This window comes from Chrysochloris asiatica, unplaced genomic scaffold, assembly GCF_000296735.1.
Source record: "Chrysochloris asiatica unplaced genomic scaffold, ChrAsi1.0 scaffold00544, whole genome shotgun sequence".
Classification (NCBI taxonomy): domain Eukaryota; kingdom Metazoa; phylum Chordata; class Mammalia; order Afrosoricida; family Chrysochloridae; genus Chrysochloris; species Chrysochloris asiatica.
Genome location: NW_006409062.1, coordinates 212,840 through 231,068, shown reverse-complemented (window position 1 = coordinate 231,068; position 18,229 = coordinate 212,840). Strand labels below are relative to the sequence as shown.

At 40.5% G+C, this 18,229-nt stretch overlaps 1 protein-coding gene across 1 annotated transcript in view; it reads right to left on the bottom strand.

The window, feature by feature from the left end:
* Nucleotides 1-10,725: 10,725 nt before the first annotated feature.
* Nucleotides 10,726-18,229, bottom strand: part of BEND7 (BEN domain containing 7) — a 113,158-nt gene continuing 105,654 nt past the window's right edge. Inside the window, exons 8-9 of the mRNA XM_006877631.1 lie at nt 12,554-12,607; nt 10,726-10,880 (exon numbers count right to left, since the gene is read on the bottom strand). Coding sequence (XP_006877693.1) covers nt 10,726-10,880; nt 12,554-12,607 — 209 coding nt within the window. The remainder of the gene's footprint in view (nt 10,881-12,553; nt 12,608-18,229) is intronic.

The following is an 18,229-nucleotide window of genomic DNA, read 5'->3' as shown; positions in this document are numbered from 1 at the left end:
ACAGAACTCACCCACTGGCTCTGCGGGAGAAAGATCTGTTTCCATAAAGATGACAACCTAGGAGAACAAACAAGATGGCGATCGGGAGGAAGTGCAGTAAGGAGCAACGTCAGCAACAATACAGAATACAGGACCAAGCAGGCTCACAGGATGGTCCCAGAACTCTGAACCACATAAAAAGGAACATTTAGAAGGTTGGAAGGCTTACAGCTAGGTGAATTTGTAGCAGAAGCAAGAAATCCATTACTTTGTAATTCAAGATGCTCAGCTGCTCCAGGAGCCGCCATTGTGGGTGAGACCAAGCGGGAGAAGGATCAGAGCAGCCATGGACGCCTGACAGGACCGAGGAGATAAAGGTGTGGACATTCTTTTCTTTTGATATCCGTTCACTGGCTCCTCGCTGTCTGCGCACCTCCATTCTGGTGACTATAGGGGTGCCTGAGCTAGCGGACACCCCAGCCCCACCTCGGAGGGTTCTACTACGCATGCGCACAGATCTCCTCGAAATTTAAAGAGACAGTTTCCACTTAAAACCAAATGGCCACAGCCGGCCCTGAACTGTTTATAACTAGAAAAAAGGCCTGAACGGGGATTGTGGAGTGGGACAAGCAGACCAAAAAGGAAATAGGTTGAAAATTAAATCCTAAGTTACATCACAACAACCAACAGTGGCATCTTGAAGTTTCCCAAGAAGAAGAGTGCAAAGTGAAGCCCATTTCCTGATCACATCTACCTGGAGGCAATCAGAAAGCATTAAAAATACCAAAATACACACCCATCTAAGTATCAAGGCCACAGATAACTCCTAAATATCCCCCCAAAACAGAAACAGAAGACCATATCAGCACATGTCTAGAAACGAGATAAAGTGACTGAGGCTTCCCTTTTCACTCTTCTTCCTGAGAAATTTCAATGTGTTGATCGTTGTGACATAACTCAGGATTTAATTTTTGGCCTATTTCCTTTTTAGTGCCTGTCCCACTCCACAATCCCTGTTCAGGCCTTTTTTCCTAGTGATAAACAGTTCAGGGCTGGCTGTGGACGTTTTGCACTGCTGTTTGGTTTTAAATGGAAGCTGTCAGTTTAAATTTCAAGGACATCTGTGCGCATGCATAGTAGAACCCTCTAGGAGTGGGGTGGGGTGTCCACTAGCTCTGGCACCCCCTCTAGTCAACAGAATGGAGGTGTGCAGACAGCAAGAGACCAATGAACAGATACAAAAAAAAGAATGTTCATACCTTTATCTCAGTGGTTCTTGTCAGGCATCTGTGGTTGCTCTGATCCTTCCCCCACTTGGTCTCTCCCAAGATGGCAGCTCCGGGAGCAGCTGAGCATCTTGAATTAGAAAGCAATGGATTTCTTGCTTCTGCTACCAATTCTCCTAGCTGTAAGCCTTCCAACCTTCTAAATATTCTTTTATATGTGGTTCAGAGTTCTGACACCATCCCCTGAGCCTGCTTGGTCCGGTATTCTGTGTTGTTGCTGACAGAGCTCCTCATTGCACTTCTACCTGATCCGCCATCTTGTTTGTTCTCCCTTAGATTAACTATTATGGGTAATATTTTTATCTATAGCGTTGTCAAAAGCTGAGCAAAAGTCATTGCCATTATTTAATGATTATTTACTGACAGCGTCCTATTCTAGGCATTAAGGATACAGGGGTAAACAACAACAACAAAAATTCAAGACTGATGAAAAGTAAAAGTATATAGCACTGGGTTCTGATGGTCTAGAAGGCAGCCCAGGGACCAGTCATTTGCCTATTAATATAAACCTCATGTGAAAGGCTTAGCTCGTCCACCCTTGGTGAGGAGTCTGAAAATATTTTTCACCAGGGTCTGAAGCCTCCATTGCCCTTCAGGTAAGACCCCTAACATCATGGAGCTTATGTTCCAGTGGGAAGATATAATAAACAAGTAAATACATACACCAGCAAGCTAGTTTCTGATAATGGACGTGGTATTATTTGATAGAGACTGGGTCGCTCAACTGAGCAGATAGTCACCACCTCTCTGACGATGGCTAGCTGAGACCTGAATTAATGAAGAATGGTACTTCACATCTAGCTTTGGACAAAGCTGCCAAGAGTAAGTTCACCCTTTCTAGTAAACTTACTTAGGACCACAAAACTAGCTTATATGCTGGCACTCCCCCAGGTTCTATCATCAGTCCCTCCCCTCTGCCTACATTGAGTGGTGCTATAAGAGAAATAACTCTGTTGCCTACAACACTGGATTACCAGCACTGGAGTCCTGGTGTGGCGCTGTAGGAGAGGGTCGGTTTGAAGCACAGGGTCGGTGGTTCAAACTCACCAGCCTCTCCTCAGTAACTCTATACAGGGTTGCTATGAGTCAGTACCAACTCCACAGCACTGTATAACAACAACACAGTATTAGCACACAGTAAGCATTCAGTAAATACCCTGTGAATGAATGAATGGAGTTGCACTCATCCTTGTCCAAATTGTTTCCCATACTGGGTTCCCTATTAAAGTCAGTGACTCTTAACTCATGGTGCCCCATGGATTTCTGAGTAGAACTATACTCCATTGGCTTTCAATGGCTGCTTTTTCAGAAAAAAAAAAAAAAAAAAATGGTCAGGCCTTTCTTCCAAGATGTCTGGGTAGACTCAAACCTCCAATCTTTCAGTTACCAGTGAGCATGCTAACTGTTGGTACCACCCAGGGACACTTCCCTACATTAGTGAGTATGAATAATACCCATTGGTTTCCAAGCCAGGAAACTGAGTGTCAGCTTTAACACTTCCTCCTCCCTACACCCAAAAATGTACTTCCCTCCTGTACTGATTAATCATCAAGTCCTGTTCACTTTTTATTACGCTCGGGTCTTTGGGTTGTGTCTCCTTCTCGCTCTGTACAATATTGACATTAATGTGGTCTGACAGGAGAAGAACAAACAAATCCGTCTAGAAAGAAGTACAACTAGAATGCTCCTTAGAAGTGAGAATGGTGAGACTTCCTGTCATGTACTTTGGACATGTTGTCAGGAGGAACTAGTTCCTAGATAAGGGCATCATGCTTGGTAAAGAGGAAGACCCTCAACAAGATGGACTGCTGCAATGGCTGCAACAATGGGCTCCAACATAAAAATGATTATGAGGCTGGCTGAGGACAGGGCAGTGTTGCATTCTGTTGTACACAGAGTTACTATCAGTTGGAATCAACTCAATGGCACCTAACAACAAGAAGGAGCTATTCCAACAGCTTTTTAATACGACTGCCTACCTTAGACGTGCACCTCTCCAGTTAACATTCTATACTTCAATCAGATGGACTGATATAAAATATCAACCAGATCACAAGCTCCTACTGGTTCTGTGCTTCCTCATTCCCTCCTAACTTTGGGGATGGTGTACAAGACACCACATGGTTTGATGCCAGCTAGACCACCCCAGCCTCATCTTTCACCATTTTCCCCTTGCATCAAACTAAACCACTCTAGCCCCTGACCCCAGTTGGTGTTCAGTAGATGACTGAGCTAAACTTCAGGAGCAACTGCAAAGGGCACCATCTCTCATGCCCCCTCACTCAGTAGGTGGGGCTGGGTCTATAGGAGGGTAGACGACTGAGGCAGGTAGATGAGCTTCTGTTCTAACAGACTGTAAATGTCCTCTTCCAGTGAAGCCCTTCACTACTGGATCATAAAGACCTTTAGGGCTGTTCAGACAGGGTAAGCAGAAAGCACAGTGCTTTGCCAGCAAGTGGGAACAAGGGCATCCCAGGGGTATTGGGCCGAATATCATGATGTGGGCCCCCTTAAACTGTCATGGTACAAGGGATCACATGAAGCCTGGGGAGTTCTGTGCAGGAAGAGGAGGAGGCTGGTCCAAGTTACAGTCTTCAGAGGTGAGGGTACATGAATGACGAGGACCATTGATGGTTTGGATTTCCTGGTTTTGTGGGCACCTAGCTGTCACCTTCTTTCTCCTCAACCAGCGGCTTTCTTATGCAGCATCTGCTCCCCACCACCCCTTACAGCTGTGGAAGAGCTCTGAGCCTCCAAAATGAGTGTCTAACACACAACCCGGCACAAAGCTAGGCTGGGGGTTTGGATGTCCAATGGCAGGGGTCTGGGGACGTCTCTTGGGAGGAGGGGCCAGGTAATCAGTGAAGAGTAGCGCCCTCCTGTGTCCAGGAAAGAGAATAAAGCCATTCTGTTTCAGCAGCCACTTTGCATTAGAGAAAACTGATTTGTCCTTCTTATGTGTTGTTTCCATAGAAGCAGAGCTTAACCTTTTAAGTGAAGATTATGAAGCTACCTAATTCATTTAAAATGAGGCTTCAAGCCTATCAGTACTTAATGCTCAAGTGTCACTGGGAATCTTGCTCCCGCCATTGAGCTCACTGCCAGACAGAGGCTGCTGCTGCTTTCCAGTGTTTGAAGACTCTCGTTTGGGTAGCAATTGAGTTTCTTTTTGTATTTTTTTTAACAAAAACATTAACTTCATAAGGAGATGTAAGTTTCTGTCTAAGATCACCAGAGAATTAATGAATACCTTTCAGTGGCTGACCAGCACTGACTGGTCTTGAAAAACACAAGAGGACTGCCACACGAGCCAGACACATGTTCAGTTACAGTAATTTATTGTATTCTTCTGGAACGGACATAAGGCAAATCCACAACACAATGGTATACAACATTTTCACATCTAGCCTTTTGTTGGATCTTTTTTTTTTTTTTTTAAAGAACATAGTAATTTTAAAAAAATCTAAATATTTACACATTAATAAAACATATATACAGAAGATTGAGACATTATCCATAGATATGGAATAATTTTTTTTTTCGCTAAGAAGCCTATAAAAAGGATTTCTGAATAAAGTCTGAACAGTAGTCACATAAGTAAACACAAATACAATTTTAATTTACAAAATATTATTTTACTGTTGTAATTTTATGATATGTATTTCTCATTTGTGAGTCCATTACACGGACTAGAACAACCCTGTCCGCTCCTCAAGTACTGAAAATTCCAATTGGTCGCCCAGCCTTGGAAGGAAGTGGTTCTGAAGGTTCATGGTACAGACTGATCAGATTCCACGGTTCTAGGGTAAATGTTTCCACCTTCACTAGCAACATATTCATAATATTTTAATAGGGTTTAAAGGCCATTAATTAATCTTTACTAGTCTCTGGAAAAATATTTTCTTCTGGGAGGCAGAAAACCAATTTTCAAACAGATTTTGCAGCAAAACAAAAGCCCTAGTTCATAGGACTTAATTAGATCCCTTGATAAAACAAAGAGACTGGTTTCAGGAACAGGACTAGTGTGACTGGCCTGAAATGTAAAAGATAAAACTGAAAGATTTGATGGAAACAACTTTTCTAAACATTACTTGTAACTTGAAGAGGAAGAAAGAAGACACACATAGATGAGATGTAACTGTCTAGTAGTTAGATTGATTCCACATACCACACCTAAAACCAGTTTTGTCACATTACAGGAATGCTTCCTATCATCTTCAGTGGAATACTAACTTATCCCATTTAATTTCTCAAGTGCCCTGGCCGGGGAAGGAAGGAGATTTTGGTTCTAGGCCTGAGTGGGTGATGATGGTTAACGGCTCTGGAAACCCACTTAGACTCAGCCCTCCTCAAGTTTCCTCACCTGCAAAATGAGGGGGCCGAACTAAAGGATCTCTACAATAACGTCTAGCTCTACAATTCTACCCCTTGATAAAAGAACCATGAAATTCAATAAAGCAATATTCTACAATTTAATAAAGGGAAAGATGTTAAACTGTCCACACAGTAAGTTTTTCTCCTGGGATTTGGTGGAATATTCTAGTCAAACCTTCTTTTATGCCAATTTTTGGCCTTTGAGTCAAATGCCAAAGGTGTAAGGTAATTTGCTTTATAAAATCAACAAGGTATAAATGAAATATTTCTAAATAAAATGGTACTTAAAATCACTATCTAATTAGAGAAAGGAATGTGGAGGTAAATATCTCTGTAAAACAAATGTCCACATGGCAATGTAACTTTCCTTTAATCCAGAATTTAATATATTGATTTCATATAAAGTGGAGGGCAAATGTACTAGAAATCAAATGCAGTATATAATATCCATTAAGTGCATTTGTGGCTGGTCACCACAGAATCAAAACACGGGGTTAGCAACTCAGTTTAAACCATCTGTTAAATAGTTGTTAGGCAGCAGACAAATAACTAACCGGTTGCTTTGAGATCCTCACCTTTTAATTAGTTATTTTGTCACTGTGTTGACACACCCGAGATTTTACAAATAAGTGAAAGATTTTTCTTTCGTAAGAATTCATGTATCATTTGCATTTATTCTGTTACAAATGATGATTTTCGAGGAACTGATGTCATAAATGATTTCATCTCACAGATAAAGCAATCCTGTCTCCTAAAATAACTTTTTTCATCTTTGAGAATGATGAAGGCCTCATTAATTTTGGCCTTCACAACTGCTCTCTCAGTATTGGAAAACGTCACTCTCCTTAATACTGTATCTAAGCAATTTACATGAAAATAAATATACTTCAAAACTTTATATATTCACATTGAGGTTATGAAGAAACAAGAAAGAACTGCTCTTTTATAATGACAATGAACTAATTGGATCATACACTGGACTTTTAAAGAGTAATAAATCAACTCTAAAAATGATTTTTAAAAATCTGATACCAAATTGGAGGCTTGATTATCACATATTACTGAGAAAGTACAGTATATGAAAACTATTCAACCATGAAGGGTAAACTTCACAGAACACCCACACGTTGCAGTAACCTGAAATGCTTACGTGGATCTCTGAGGAAATTCAAACGGAAGAGTTACAGATGCTAATGAACAATGTCATGAAAATGAAAGTCTAGACAGTGAAGTCTGCTTCTGTGTCTTCCATGTTTTCGGTCTTGGTATCATATAGGTTACCTACAACAGAGACAAGAAAATGACGGTGGGAGCACTGTTTCTATCAGGAAGAACTGTACACTTTTTTTCTGACATGTTTAGAGATAGGTATTCGAATAAGTGTGAAAAACTTGTTTAGTGAGGTTATCTGTGTTTCGTATTTAAATTACTCTAATTTTTAGCATGAATTTAGTTGTGCTAAATGAGCAGTTTTAGGAATTAGGAACTTGAAATGATTCGTTTTACAGGAAAGACCAAGCATACGTCCATATGTTAGATATATATGAGGGGGCTTCAAAAAGTTCATGGGAAAATGGAATTAACAGATAATGAAATTTTTCCATGAAATTTTTGAAGCCCCCTCATGTTGGTCAGTAATAGAAAATAGTTAAATAGAAATCTGATTTACCTGCAAAAATATCAAGGACCATTAAAATAATGCTATAAAGAATTGATAATTGAATAGATTATATTGTTATATATTGTTAGTTTATAAAAACAGGAAACACAATTTAAATGTATTTGATCTCCATTATGTAAGTAAACAGAAATAAGTAAGTATAAAGTCTGGGGGAAAACACTCAATAAAGGGTAAAGGGTGTCTTTGGGTGGCAAATTTAAATTTCTTCCTTTTTTTTTAAACAATGTTTTATTGAACTTTTATGTTTACACAGCAAGTGAGGTTTGCTTTCACTAATTTCTGCATTGATTGTACATTTATTACAATCTGTCAACATTCTCTTTGTGTCCTGTTTGCTCCATGTCCAGTACTCTAGTTTCTTCTCATCTTTGCTTTTGAGTAATTGTTAACCTTTTGGTCTTATACGTTGTTGTCGTTAAGTGCTGTCAGTTTGGTTCCCACTCATAGTGACCCTGTGTAGGGTTTCTGAGGAGCGGCTGGTGAGCTTGAACTGCCGACCTTGTGGTTCAAACCACACTTCACAGTCTAGCTACCTTAATCCGCAGTGCCCCACCAGGACTCCCATAGATGGATTCAAGCAGAGCATAGATCTTAGGGTGGTGTTAGGTGCTGTTGAGTTGGTTCTGACTCATACTGACCCGGTGCACAACAGAATGAAGCACAGCCTCATCCTTTGCCATCCTCACAATTGTTGCGGCTGCTGTGCTAATCCTTCTCATTGAGGGTCGTCGTCTTCTTCTTTTTTTTTTTTGCTGACCCTCTACTTTACCAAGCACGATATCCTTCTCCAGGGAATGGTCCACCCTTCCTTGCTTCTAAGGAGCACTCCGGCTGTACTTCTTTCAAGACAGATTTGTTTCTTTTTCCGACAGTCCCTGGTATAATCAACATTCTTTTCCAACACCATAATTCAAAGGCATTCTTTTTTTTTTTTTTTACTTTTTATTGTGATCTGAGTGAAGTTTTACAGACAAGATCATAATATCATCAGCTTCACATTCAACAAACCATACACTTTGTTTCATCTTAATGACTGCAATCCCCTCCATGAAACAGTTCTGAGGGCAGGCCTCTGTATCCAGAATTTAACACAGTACCGATTCTTGATTGTTGCTCAGAAAGGCTTACCAATGGGGCCAGGGAAAAAGAAGAAACTAGTTTCCCAACTATAAAATTCCCATCCGTTTTTGTTAAAAATAGACATAAAGGGTTGCTTAAATGTAAGAAATGAAAATAAATGCCATTTGACACAGCCTGACTGTAACCCTGCACTGGTCAATCTTGGTTCATAGAACTAGTTCAGGATTTACTTCCTGTGCACTCGGAACTCAAGACAAACCGAAATTTAGAAGGAAAAAGAAGATTATCAAGAGGTAATAAAGGTACTATTAAATCTTTAAAAAGGACCAACTGTTGAGAGCTTAGCTACAAGAGTTAGTGCAGGTCTATATCAAAGCCCTTGGTCATTCACATGATGCAAACCAGTGAATCTCATGTTGACAGATGAAGCACCACGTGCAAGAAAGGTGGGAAGCACCACTTGGAGGAACTCCTTAGGGCACACGAAGGAGGTGGAGCTTGAGTGGTAGCACTGTCTTCACAGAAACAGGTCAGACTGGGGACTTTAGGGAAGCAACCTAGAGATGTGCTAGGCTGTTAAGATTTGAGCAACAATTTAAGACTTCTTTGCCTTTCAAATTAAAGAAGGTTATTATTTATCAGGCTGCTTAGTAATTTGTAGCAAATGTTATTGCAGTTGTGTTTAATTCCTGTGCCCATTAATGACCTCACAACCTTGAGCAAAATTGGAGAAAGAGCTCTGAGAAAATGAGTTAAAACTGGGCAGACGTACAACAAACCTCCAATTGTGAAGCCTTTGAGACAATCATCTCTTAGAATCTTTAAGACACATGGAGATAAAAGTGGGCACTGGTTTGGGTATAAAAATGTTAAGAGGTTTTTCTTGTTTGTTTTTAATGATTTTGAGTTTTGTCCCACTTTTTTCTCCCATTCTATCCAGGACCTTCTATTCTATTGTGATCCCTTTCAGAGTGGCCAGCAGTGGTAGCCTGGCACCGTGATCTAGTTGTTCTTGTCTCGGGATCATGGAGACTGAAGTTAGCCTGGTCTATCAGTCCTTTGGAGTAATAGTCTTTTATTTTCTTAACTCTTCTTTGCTCCAAATGGGGAGAGACCAACAGGTGCATCTCAGCTGCTCACAAGCTTGCTCACACTCACCACTCACCATAGTAAGGTTTAGTACCTTGTCTTTGTGGACTGTGTTATGCCAACTGACCTTGGTGCGCCCTAGGATTATTCCCCTGAGCCGCCAGGACCAGTGACTCATTTCCTCAAGGAGTTTGGTTATATAACTTTGTCCCCTGTTTGCTTTACTAAATAAAGGGATATATTTACAGCATATACAAATATGTATGTAGAAATATCATCTGCCAAACCGATGTGTATGGTCATGAGTGTAGTGCCTTTTTCGTACTCACGCCTGTTCATCTTGCCTATCTGCCTGTGAATCCACTTGTAGATTCATGTTTGTATGACTGACAATGCAGGAGTGAGTAGGTAATAGTATTTGCCTTTGCTGTCTGTAACTCTTATGTACCTCTCTGTATCTTCGTTTTCTTTAGTGATACTGTGATCACTCTCTTATTATATATTGCCTTTCTGTTCACCCAAGTTAATATGGGCCTATTATTTAGTTGGTGGTTTTCCCTTCCCTCCCCTTTTGTCCCTGTTATTGTTAAGTGCTGTTGAGTGGGTTCTGACTCATAGCAACCCTACAGACAACAGAATGAAACCCTGTCCAGTTGGCAGCTCCACACTCTATGTGTAACCCTATCCTTAACTTTTTATAAAAGATGACTCATACAATTGTTGATTCACTTATTTCACTCACTGCTCTGATAGAGACCAGTAGAGCCCGAGACTGGCCTTCGTGTCTGGAATCGTCAGTCTAAGGACAGACAGGCCTACAAGGTGAACAGTAACACCACAGAGGTATGCTGCACACCTTGAGATAATCAACCATTTGAGATCAAAAGAGCAGCATTTACCTAAAAACAAAGTTCAAAAGGGTTAGAAAAGGAGGAATGGAGACAGGAAATGCGGGGAGGAAGTGGGTTACATAATCTTACTGATCCCATAAGGAGATGGCAATCAATGTCATCAAACAAAATGTGTATGAAGTGTAGAACGGAAAAAAATTTACTTTGTCAACTTTTATTTACATATCAGTAAAAAGTTGAGGCGGGGGAGTAAGCAATATGGTGCAATAGCTGGGCTTCATGAGACCTGGGTTCTGGCCTTCAACTAGAGTGAAAATCATCCCAAGCAGACTTGAGGAAAGTCATTAGATGTTTCTGGAGGAAAGTCTTGGAGTTTTTTCCACTGTCAAATAAAAGGGCTGGATGAAATGATGGGATTGAGCCTGATGATCTCTAATAGCTCCTTCTCTTGCTCAGATTCCTGGACACTCCTTTCTGTCTCCTGAGGTGCTATCATCTGTGTGCTCCAGTTTCTTACCTGGAACACCTCTCTGCCTCCATCTTCAAATAGGAATATACAAAGGGGATTATTTCAAGAGGACTGGTTTTTAAATTTAAAACTTTTTTTTTTAAGCCCATTGTGTCAAACAGGTGACAGCACGAGATGTCAGTGCAAAAGCTCTGGCTGTCTTTAGGATAGAGAGAGTGAGGGGGTGGAGGGATGGCCCTGGGGAAGCACAGCTGGAGAAACATAGTAGTACTGAGTACATGGTAGTCCTCCAAAGGGCCTCCTGAGATGTTCAATTTTGTTTGCAATTATATTCCATGTATTTACTGGGAGTTGGCCAGGGTGAGAGGAACAAGGCCAAAATGAGTTCTGATATCCAGAGAATTACAGACTGGGAATAAAACCATAGAAATCATGTCTTTTCATTCTCTCAAGTGAAACAGTGCCAAATAAGAAATATTTTTTATATAACGATGATATATGATAAGAACTTGGTATAAGCAGGTCCTTTTCTTAAACTATGGGCTTTGTTTCAGGGATTTACTTATCCATCACGCTATTGGTTAGCTGCTCGGTGACAGAGAAAGCAATGAATCATTTAGCTGGTAGCGTTTTCTTGCTGCTCTAGAGTTCACTAACATGCCTGCCAAGCCTCTACCTACAAACTCTGCTTTTGTTGCCATCTCAGAACATGTGCCATCAATGAGCACATGGCCTGGTACAGTTTCTTATGCAGACCAGGTGCTCCATTAATATTTGCTGAAATGAATTTTAAAACTTACTACTCTAAGTCTGGAGGAGCTCTGGTAGTGGAGTGAACTACGAGCTGAGCTGCTAGCCGAAAGGTCAGCAGTTCGAATCTACCAGCTGCTCCACAGGAGAATGATGAGGCTTTCAGCTGCTATAAAAATTTACAGCCTCAGAAACCCTATGCAAGTTCGCTACACTTACCACCTCCACACCAGAGTTACACTTAGAAGTTTCTTTTTGGGTTTTTTTGAGGGATGCTTCATTTTTGTGGGCAGAGAACAGGGTCCTGATACTAATTGGTGGAATAAATAGTTTGACACATCATGGCTCATTGATCAGGCTGCTCAATGTGCAGTCAGAATTATGTTGATGGATTAACACAAGAAATACAGTAAATGCTTCAATGAAATTTAACACTGGCTGATATGGTTGTATTATAGAAATGTATCATTAATGCCAGATACACTGGCTTATTCAATCACTCTATGAAAGCTATGAAATCCATGGCAACCGGTTTGGTTTTGGTTTTTTATTTATTGGGTGTCCAAGATATGACAAGCAATGAGTGATTACTTCTCAAAACCCTTTTGCGGGAGGTGGGAGGGCAGAATGGGTGTGAATTTGATCATATAAAATCATTGATCCCTGTTCTAAAAAGAATTGTCATTTTATGTTAATATATTTGTTAAGGTTTTGGAAAGCAAATGTTGTGGTACTAAATTCTTCAAACTTGCTCTTCTCAGGTTTTCATAAATATGAAACAGTGTGAAGAAAATGCAGCTTTTCATGCTCTTAATATTCAATGCGAAAAATATCTCTGTGCACAGGGTACTGACTAGGGTCTGGGTCGGTGGGTTGGTTGAAGAAGCAGTTTGCTCACGCATCTGCATCTCTGATGTTACCAACATTTTCAATGCAAATATTTTCTTTGGTACCATATTTTCCAGCAGGTGATGAAAATGTAAATGTGTTTTACCTGTTGGTGGTAGAGAAATGCCGTCCAGTCTTTCATCACAGTCAGCTGCCTCTGCTGGTTACAAGCATAAAACACAAATCTCATTAGTCTTGGAGGCACGTTCATTTCACCGTATAGAGTAATACAATTAACTACCTCAGCATACACAGTAGTTTTCACTTTTCTTTGTACTGTGGTACAAATTTCTTTGTACTGTGGTACAAATTTCAGAACTGTTACTTAAACAAAATAATTTTGTGATGATAGTGACATAAAATCAAGAGGCTTTAAATCTCTGAATCTTACTTACTCCTTATAGATTTCAGTTCAGTTTCACAGGCTTATCAAGGTTTTAAATATCCCACTCACATCTGTTTAATGTGATCATGGAAGGCATGAAGGTGGGTGAATTCCAGTTGTAGAATTTTACTTCTTACCCCAGACCCATTCCTATGGAGCAGGCTCAGGAAGTCTTGAGAAGCAGCCTTCCTTTGGAGATGTGAAAATTCACTCAGACCCTAGAGAGCTTCCAGTAGTCTAACAATAGCATCGATTCAGTCATAAAGGAAATCAAAAGGCATACATGTCTTTTCAAAGGCTTTTTCATTTCTATGCTTTAAGATGCTAACTTTTGTTTATTTCTGATACGTTTCAATGTTCTTAGGAATTTTCCACAGGCAAGACCTTTAGTCACAGGAAACCTTCGGCTAAATGGAAGAAAAAAAAAAAAAAGAAAGAAAAGGTGCCCACACATCTCCAGGTGACTAATTGGCTCTTCAAGGCTCCCCTAACATGTCACGGATGGGTCAAACATCTCATTACAGCTGTCTGGATCATTTTGGAGGTGCTGTGTTGCAGGGCTAGTGGTCCCCTTGGGAAGTTTCCTGCTCTCCAGTACTTCCCTGCTCACTCGACGTGTGCACATGGAGCCTACCCAGGAAGCCGAGCCATTTGAATCCACGTGTGACGCTGAGGTGGTGGAAAGCAAAATGAACACCCTGCTTGTTTTGACTGCTGTTGCTTCAGAAACAATCAGGATTTACATACGGCTAGGCAAGGTCAAAGAGTTGCACCTGAAGTTCATCCTCTAACATCTTGTCCTCAGAATAATATTAGGGATGGGAGCTGACCTGAGCATGAGCACACTGAAAAGAGAGAATATTCCGAAGACCAGTTTTGTTTGGAGTAGAGTAGAAACTACTCTTGGTTAACATCCAAATATTTAAGTCAAATGATAGGTTATACAGTATGCCTTTAATGTTTTAATTGCTCATAGAAGAAATATAGGAAGGACATATTAAAATGTTAAACAATGCTTCTCATTTACTGAAAGCCTTACTGGTATTTAGATTTTTGTTCTTTGGGTTTTAAAACAATTATCATTTTGTATATTAAAATATATATTATTTTTACATTTAGAAAATGCTATTTTCTTCTAACTGGTTTGAGTAGATTTGAGTAAGTAGATGAACTATACAGTAAGGTTTAAAAAGTCTTTAGTCATAATGATAATTTGTTGTTGTTGTTAAGTGCCACTGAGTCAGTTCCAACGCATAGCGACCCTGTATAGGGTCTCCGAGGAGCGACTCGTAAGCTTGAACAGTAGACCTTGTGAGCTTGAACCACCGACCTTGCGGTTCAAACAGACTTTGCAGTCCAGCGCATTAACCCAGTGTCACAAGTTGACACCAATTATTGTATTGCTCTCTATTTGATAAGAACTTTGCTAGCATTATGTCATTGAACCCTCTGAAAACCCTACAAATTAGGTCTGTTATTCCCATTTTAACAAATGAGGAAACTAAAGCACATAAAGTTTATCCAAGACAATATAGTGACAGTGCCAAGGATCTGAGCCACGTTAATAATGCCTGGGATCTTATCATTTATCATATTGCTATTGTTGTTAAGTGCCATGGAAATGGTTCTAACTCATAGCACTGGGTTTCCAAGGGTCATAGTGACCCTAGACAGGGTTTCCAAGGTTGAAAATCTTTACGGGAGCAGAAAGCCTCATCTTTCTCCCGAGGAACAGCTAGTAGTTTCGAACTGCTGACCTTGCGGTTGGCAGCCCGATTCGTAACCACTACACTACCAGGGCTCCTTACATATAGTAGCGTAGTGGTTACGAATTGGGCTGCTAACCTCAGAGGCAGCAGTTCGAAACTACCAGCTGTTCCTCAGGAGAAAGATGAGGCTTTCTGCTCCTGTAAAGATTTACAGCCTCGGAAACCCTGTACAGGGTCGCTACGAGTCGGAACCAGCTCCATGGCACATAACAACAACAACAAACATAATATATATCGGAGTCCTGGTTGGCGCTGTGGGTTAATGCGCCAGACTGCAAAGCCATTTGAACTCCAAGGTCAGAGGTTCAAGCTCACCAGCTGCTTCTCGGAAACCTTATGCAGGGTCACTATGGGTCCCAACCCACTCAAAGGCACTTAACAATAACAACAACAACAACAACAAACTATTAATGGTTAAGTGCCCTACAGGCATTAACTCAGGTAACCTTTAATCACAATCTTGAAGGGAAAATTCATGATCCCATTTTACAGATGAGAACTGAGGCTGATGGGAATTCCTTGACTTGACTAGTGGTGGTGGTAGTGAGCTGTGGAGACGCTTCCGACTCATAGCGACCATGTACAGGGTTTCCCAGGCTGTAAATCTTTACAGGAGCATAAAAGCCTCATCTTTTGCTGACGGAACAGCTAGTAGTTTCGAACTGCTGCCCTTGAAGTTAGCAGCTCAACTCGTAAACACTTCGCTACCAGAGCTCAATTGACTTCATTGTTGTTAAATGCCGTCAAGTTGGTTCTGACCCATAGCGACCCTGTATAGGGTTTCCAAGGAGCAGCTGGTGAGTCTGAACCACCAATCTTGCAGTTCAAATGGCTTTGCAATCTGGCGCATTAACCCACAGAGCCATACCAGGACACCTAGAGTTACTAAATAAGCTGGGATTTAACCCTAATTTGTCTAACTCTGTAAACCTGTGCTTTAATCACGACCCTGTTTTAGTCAGGGGCAATGCCTGGATCCTTCATAGCTCTGTTATTAATAGTTCAACATATGGCAAGGGCTTCAAAATGTTATGGAAAAATTCCATTATCTTTTAATTGCATTTTCTCCATGAATTTTTTGAAGCCCCCTTGTATATCTCTTGAAGAATTATGAGCTAACTTTTTAAATGTTCAAATTTTAGTTCATTTTATGTCTTAGTATCTTTCTATACTTTACATGTAGAATTGCTTTTCATTTAGCTATAGCAGAAACCTGATTTGGGTAGAAGTTGCAATTCAACTAGCTTCAGCCTTAAAAAAAAAAAAAAAAAAAAAGGCTTATGCAATTATGCACTTTAGTAAGAACAAAACATGTACAACTGAAAAAACTACTTCAATTATTGTATGTACATTAACATATGCTGGCTGCATGAACAGGGTCCAGAAGTCAGGGATGAAGAAGATCATGGTGTTATTTAAATTTAATCAAAACATCTGCCTGTAACAACAAGCTCACCATCTTTCTTCCCTGGTAATAGTCAAGTTGTGAAACTTGGGAAAGATTGAGCAAGCCCCATAAAAATTTAATAGCAGCGACAGCTTTACTCTTAGATTTAACACAAATAAAAAATTGTGATTTCAGCTTGGAGGAAATAATCTAATGAAAATGATAAAAATCCACACCAGGGAAGGAATCATTCCAGTTATAGAAAAAAGAATTATTACATGTGATGAGAGCCCCGAATGAATTTCTATTTGGATTAGGATAACAACCTTTCAAATTCTGTGCGGGGCAGTACAGACTGCCTTAAGTGGTTAGCTGATTAGCTTGCCCAGTCAGAGTCTGTACCTAATCCCACGAACGGAGCCAAATATGATAAATGAGGTTGAAGTTGTGGAATACCTATGATACACTGTTTACATTATCATTTAGACTGAAAATAATCAAGACAAAAAAGCATGAGAGAAAGCACTAGTATTGACCCAGGCCTCTCAGTTCCCATCAGCTTTCAGGAGGAAATGCAACTGGCTCTACTTTCAATTTGCGAGGGTCCCACATTTGTGCCACTTGAGGAGAATGGAGTGTAATGGTATTTGACAAAACTGGGAGACAAAACCTATTTGGCAGGTCATGCTGATGTGCTATCATTTGGGTCTGGTTTGGTCTGCATGACAGGCTCAGCTTTTCCCAACAGAAGCCTTCCACTTCTCCAACACAAACAAAGCCTGCTATGAAGGCAGGAGACAAGTGCCAAGGTGCCAATCACAAATATGTAGGCATATCATCTAAACGCACTGGTCAAAAGTTAAAATGCTGTGAATCAAATATGATGATGACTGTGGGATAAGGGTAGACAGTATTCTGAGCATGTGAGCGGGTGCTACTGGGAGGGGCAGGGACGGGAAGCAGCACAAAGTGTGGGTCCCATTTTCCAGAAATAGGTGTGCATGTGTGGAAAATGAGCTTCTGTTGAGGGAAGCAGTCATACAAACGTCGAAGTGACTAAGAACTATGCCACTGGTCAGTCTAATTGTGGGAAAGAGTAGAAGGAATGAAGGGGGAGGTTCCTATTGTGTGGTATGTATGTGTACTGGCGGAAAGGGGAAGGGAATAGGAACCAGAATTTTAAATAATTGGTCTTAGCATCTGAGAACAGAAAAGAAAAGTGTGTAAACATATAGTATGGAAAAGACACCAAAAGCATACACATGATTTAAACTGGACGTATTCTTTTAGTCACGTGACCCACTGCCAAGTCTTTTAGAGACTTTTACTAACTGTTATCAGCTAGAGACATGTGTTCTGTAACACAAAGCCTCTTCCTTTTTCTGGGTGGTATCTGCACCACTGAAGTTAAATTTGTTGTTTAGTGTCATCGAGTTGGTTCCTACTCAAACTTTATAGGGTTTCAGAGGAGTGGCTGATAGGTTTGAACCACAGACCTTGCAGTTAGCTACCTAGTGCTTATCCTACAGCATCACACCAGGACTCCATTAAGTTAAATTGATAACACTGAGATTTTGGTTTTAAAGAGTACTTTTCTTTCAAGATCCCAAGGAGTTTCAAGGGTTTTTCACATTTTTCCATTTACTTTCACCAGTCCCTATGAAGTACACTTATACTTCTATGTATTTTAAGTAAAGGACCTGAAGCACAAGAATTGCTCTCCTACCTCGGGCTGAGTGGAGCAACCAGTTTGGGGTCAGAAGTTAACTGAAAGGCCGATGGTTCTAAACCACCCAGTAGTTCATGGAAGAAAAGATCTGCTAATCTATTTCCATAAAGATTACAGCCAATACACCCCAATGTCTTTTCATTTTCACTACTTTAAGTCAAGCAATAGCTAGGTATAGAGTGGAGGACAACAACACTAGTGAGGTACCCACACCATAGAACAGTCAACCATTGGCGATTAAAAGGGCAGCATTTATCCAAGGTCAAACTTCAGAAGGACTGGGAAAGAAGGAGGAACGGAAACAAGAAACACAGGGAGGAAGTGGGGTAAGTGACGTTAGTTACACTGAGAGTATGGCAATCATTGATATGAAATGAAGTGTATGATTTGTTGACTGTAAAGCTGATAATCTGCTCTTGTAAATCTTCCCTCAATTCACAATAAAAAGTTTCAAAAAAGATTACCACCAGGAAAAGCCTATGCAGCAGTTCTATTCTGTAAAATTTCGGGGG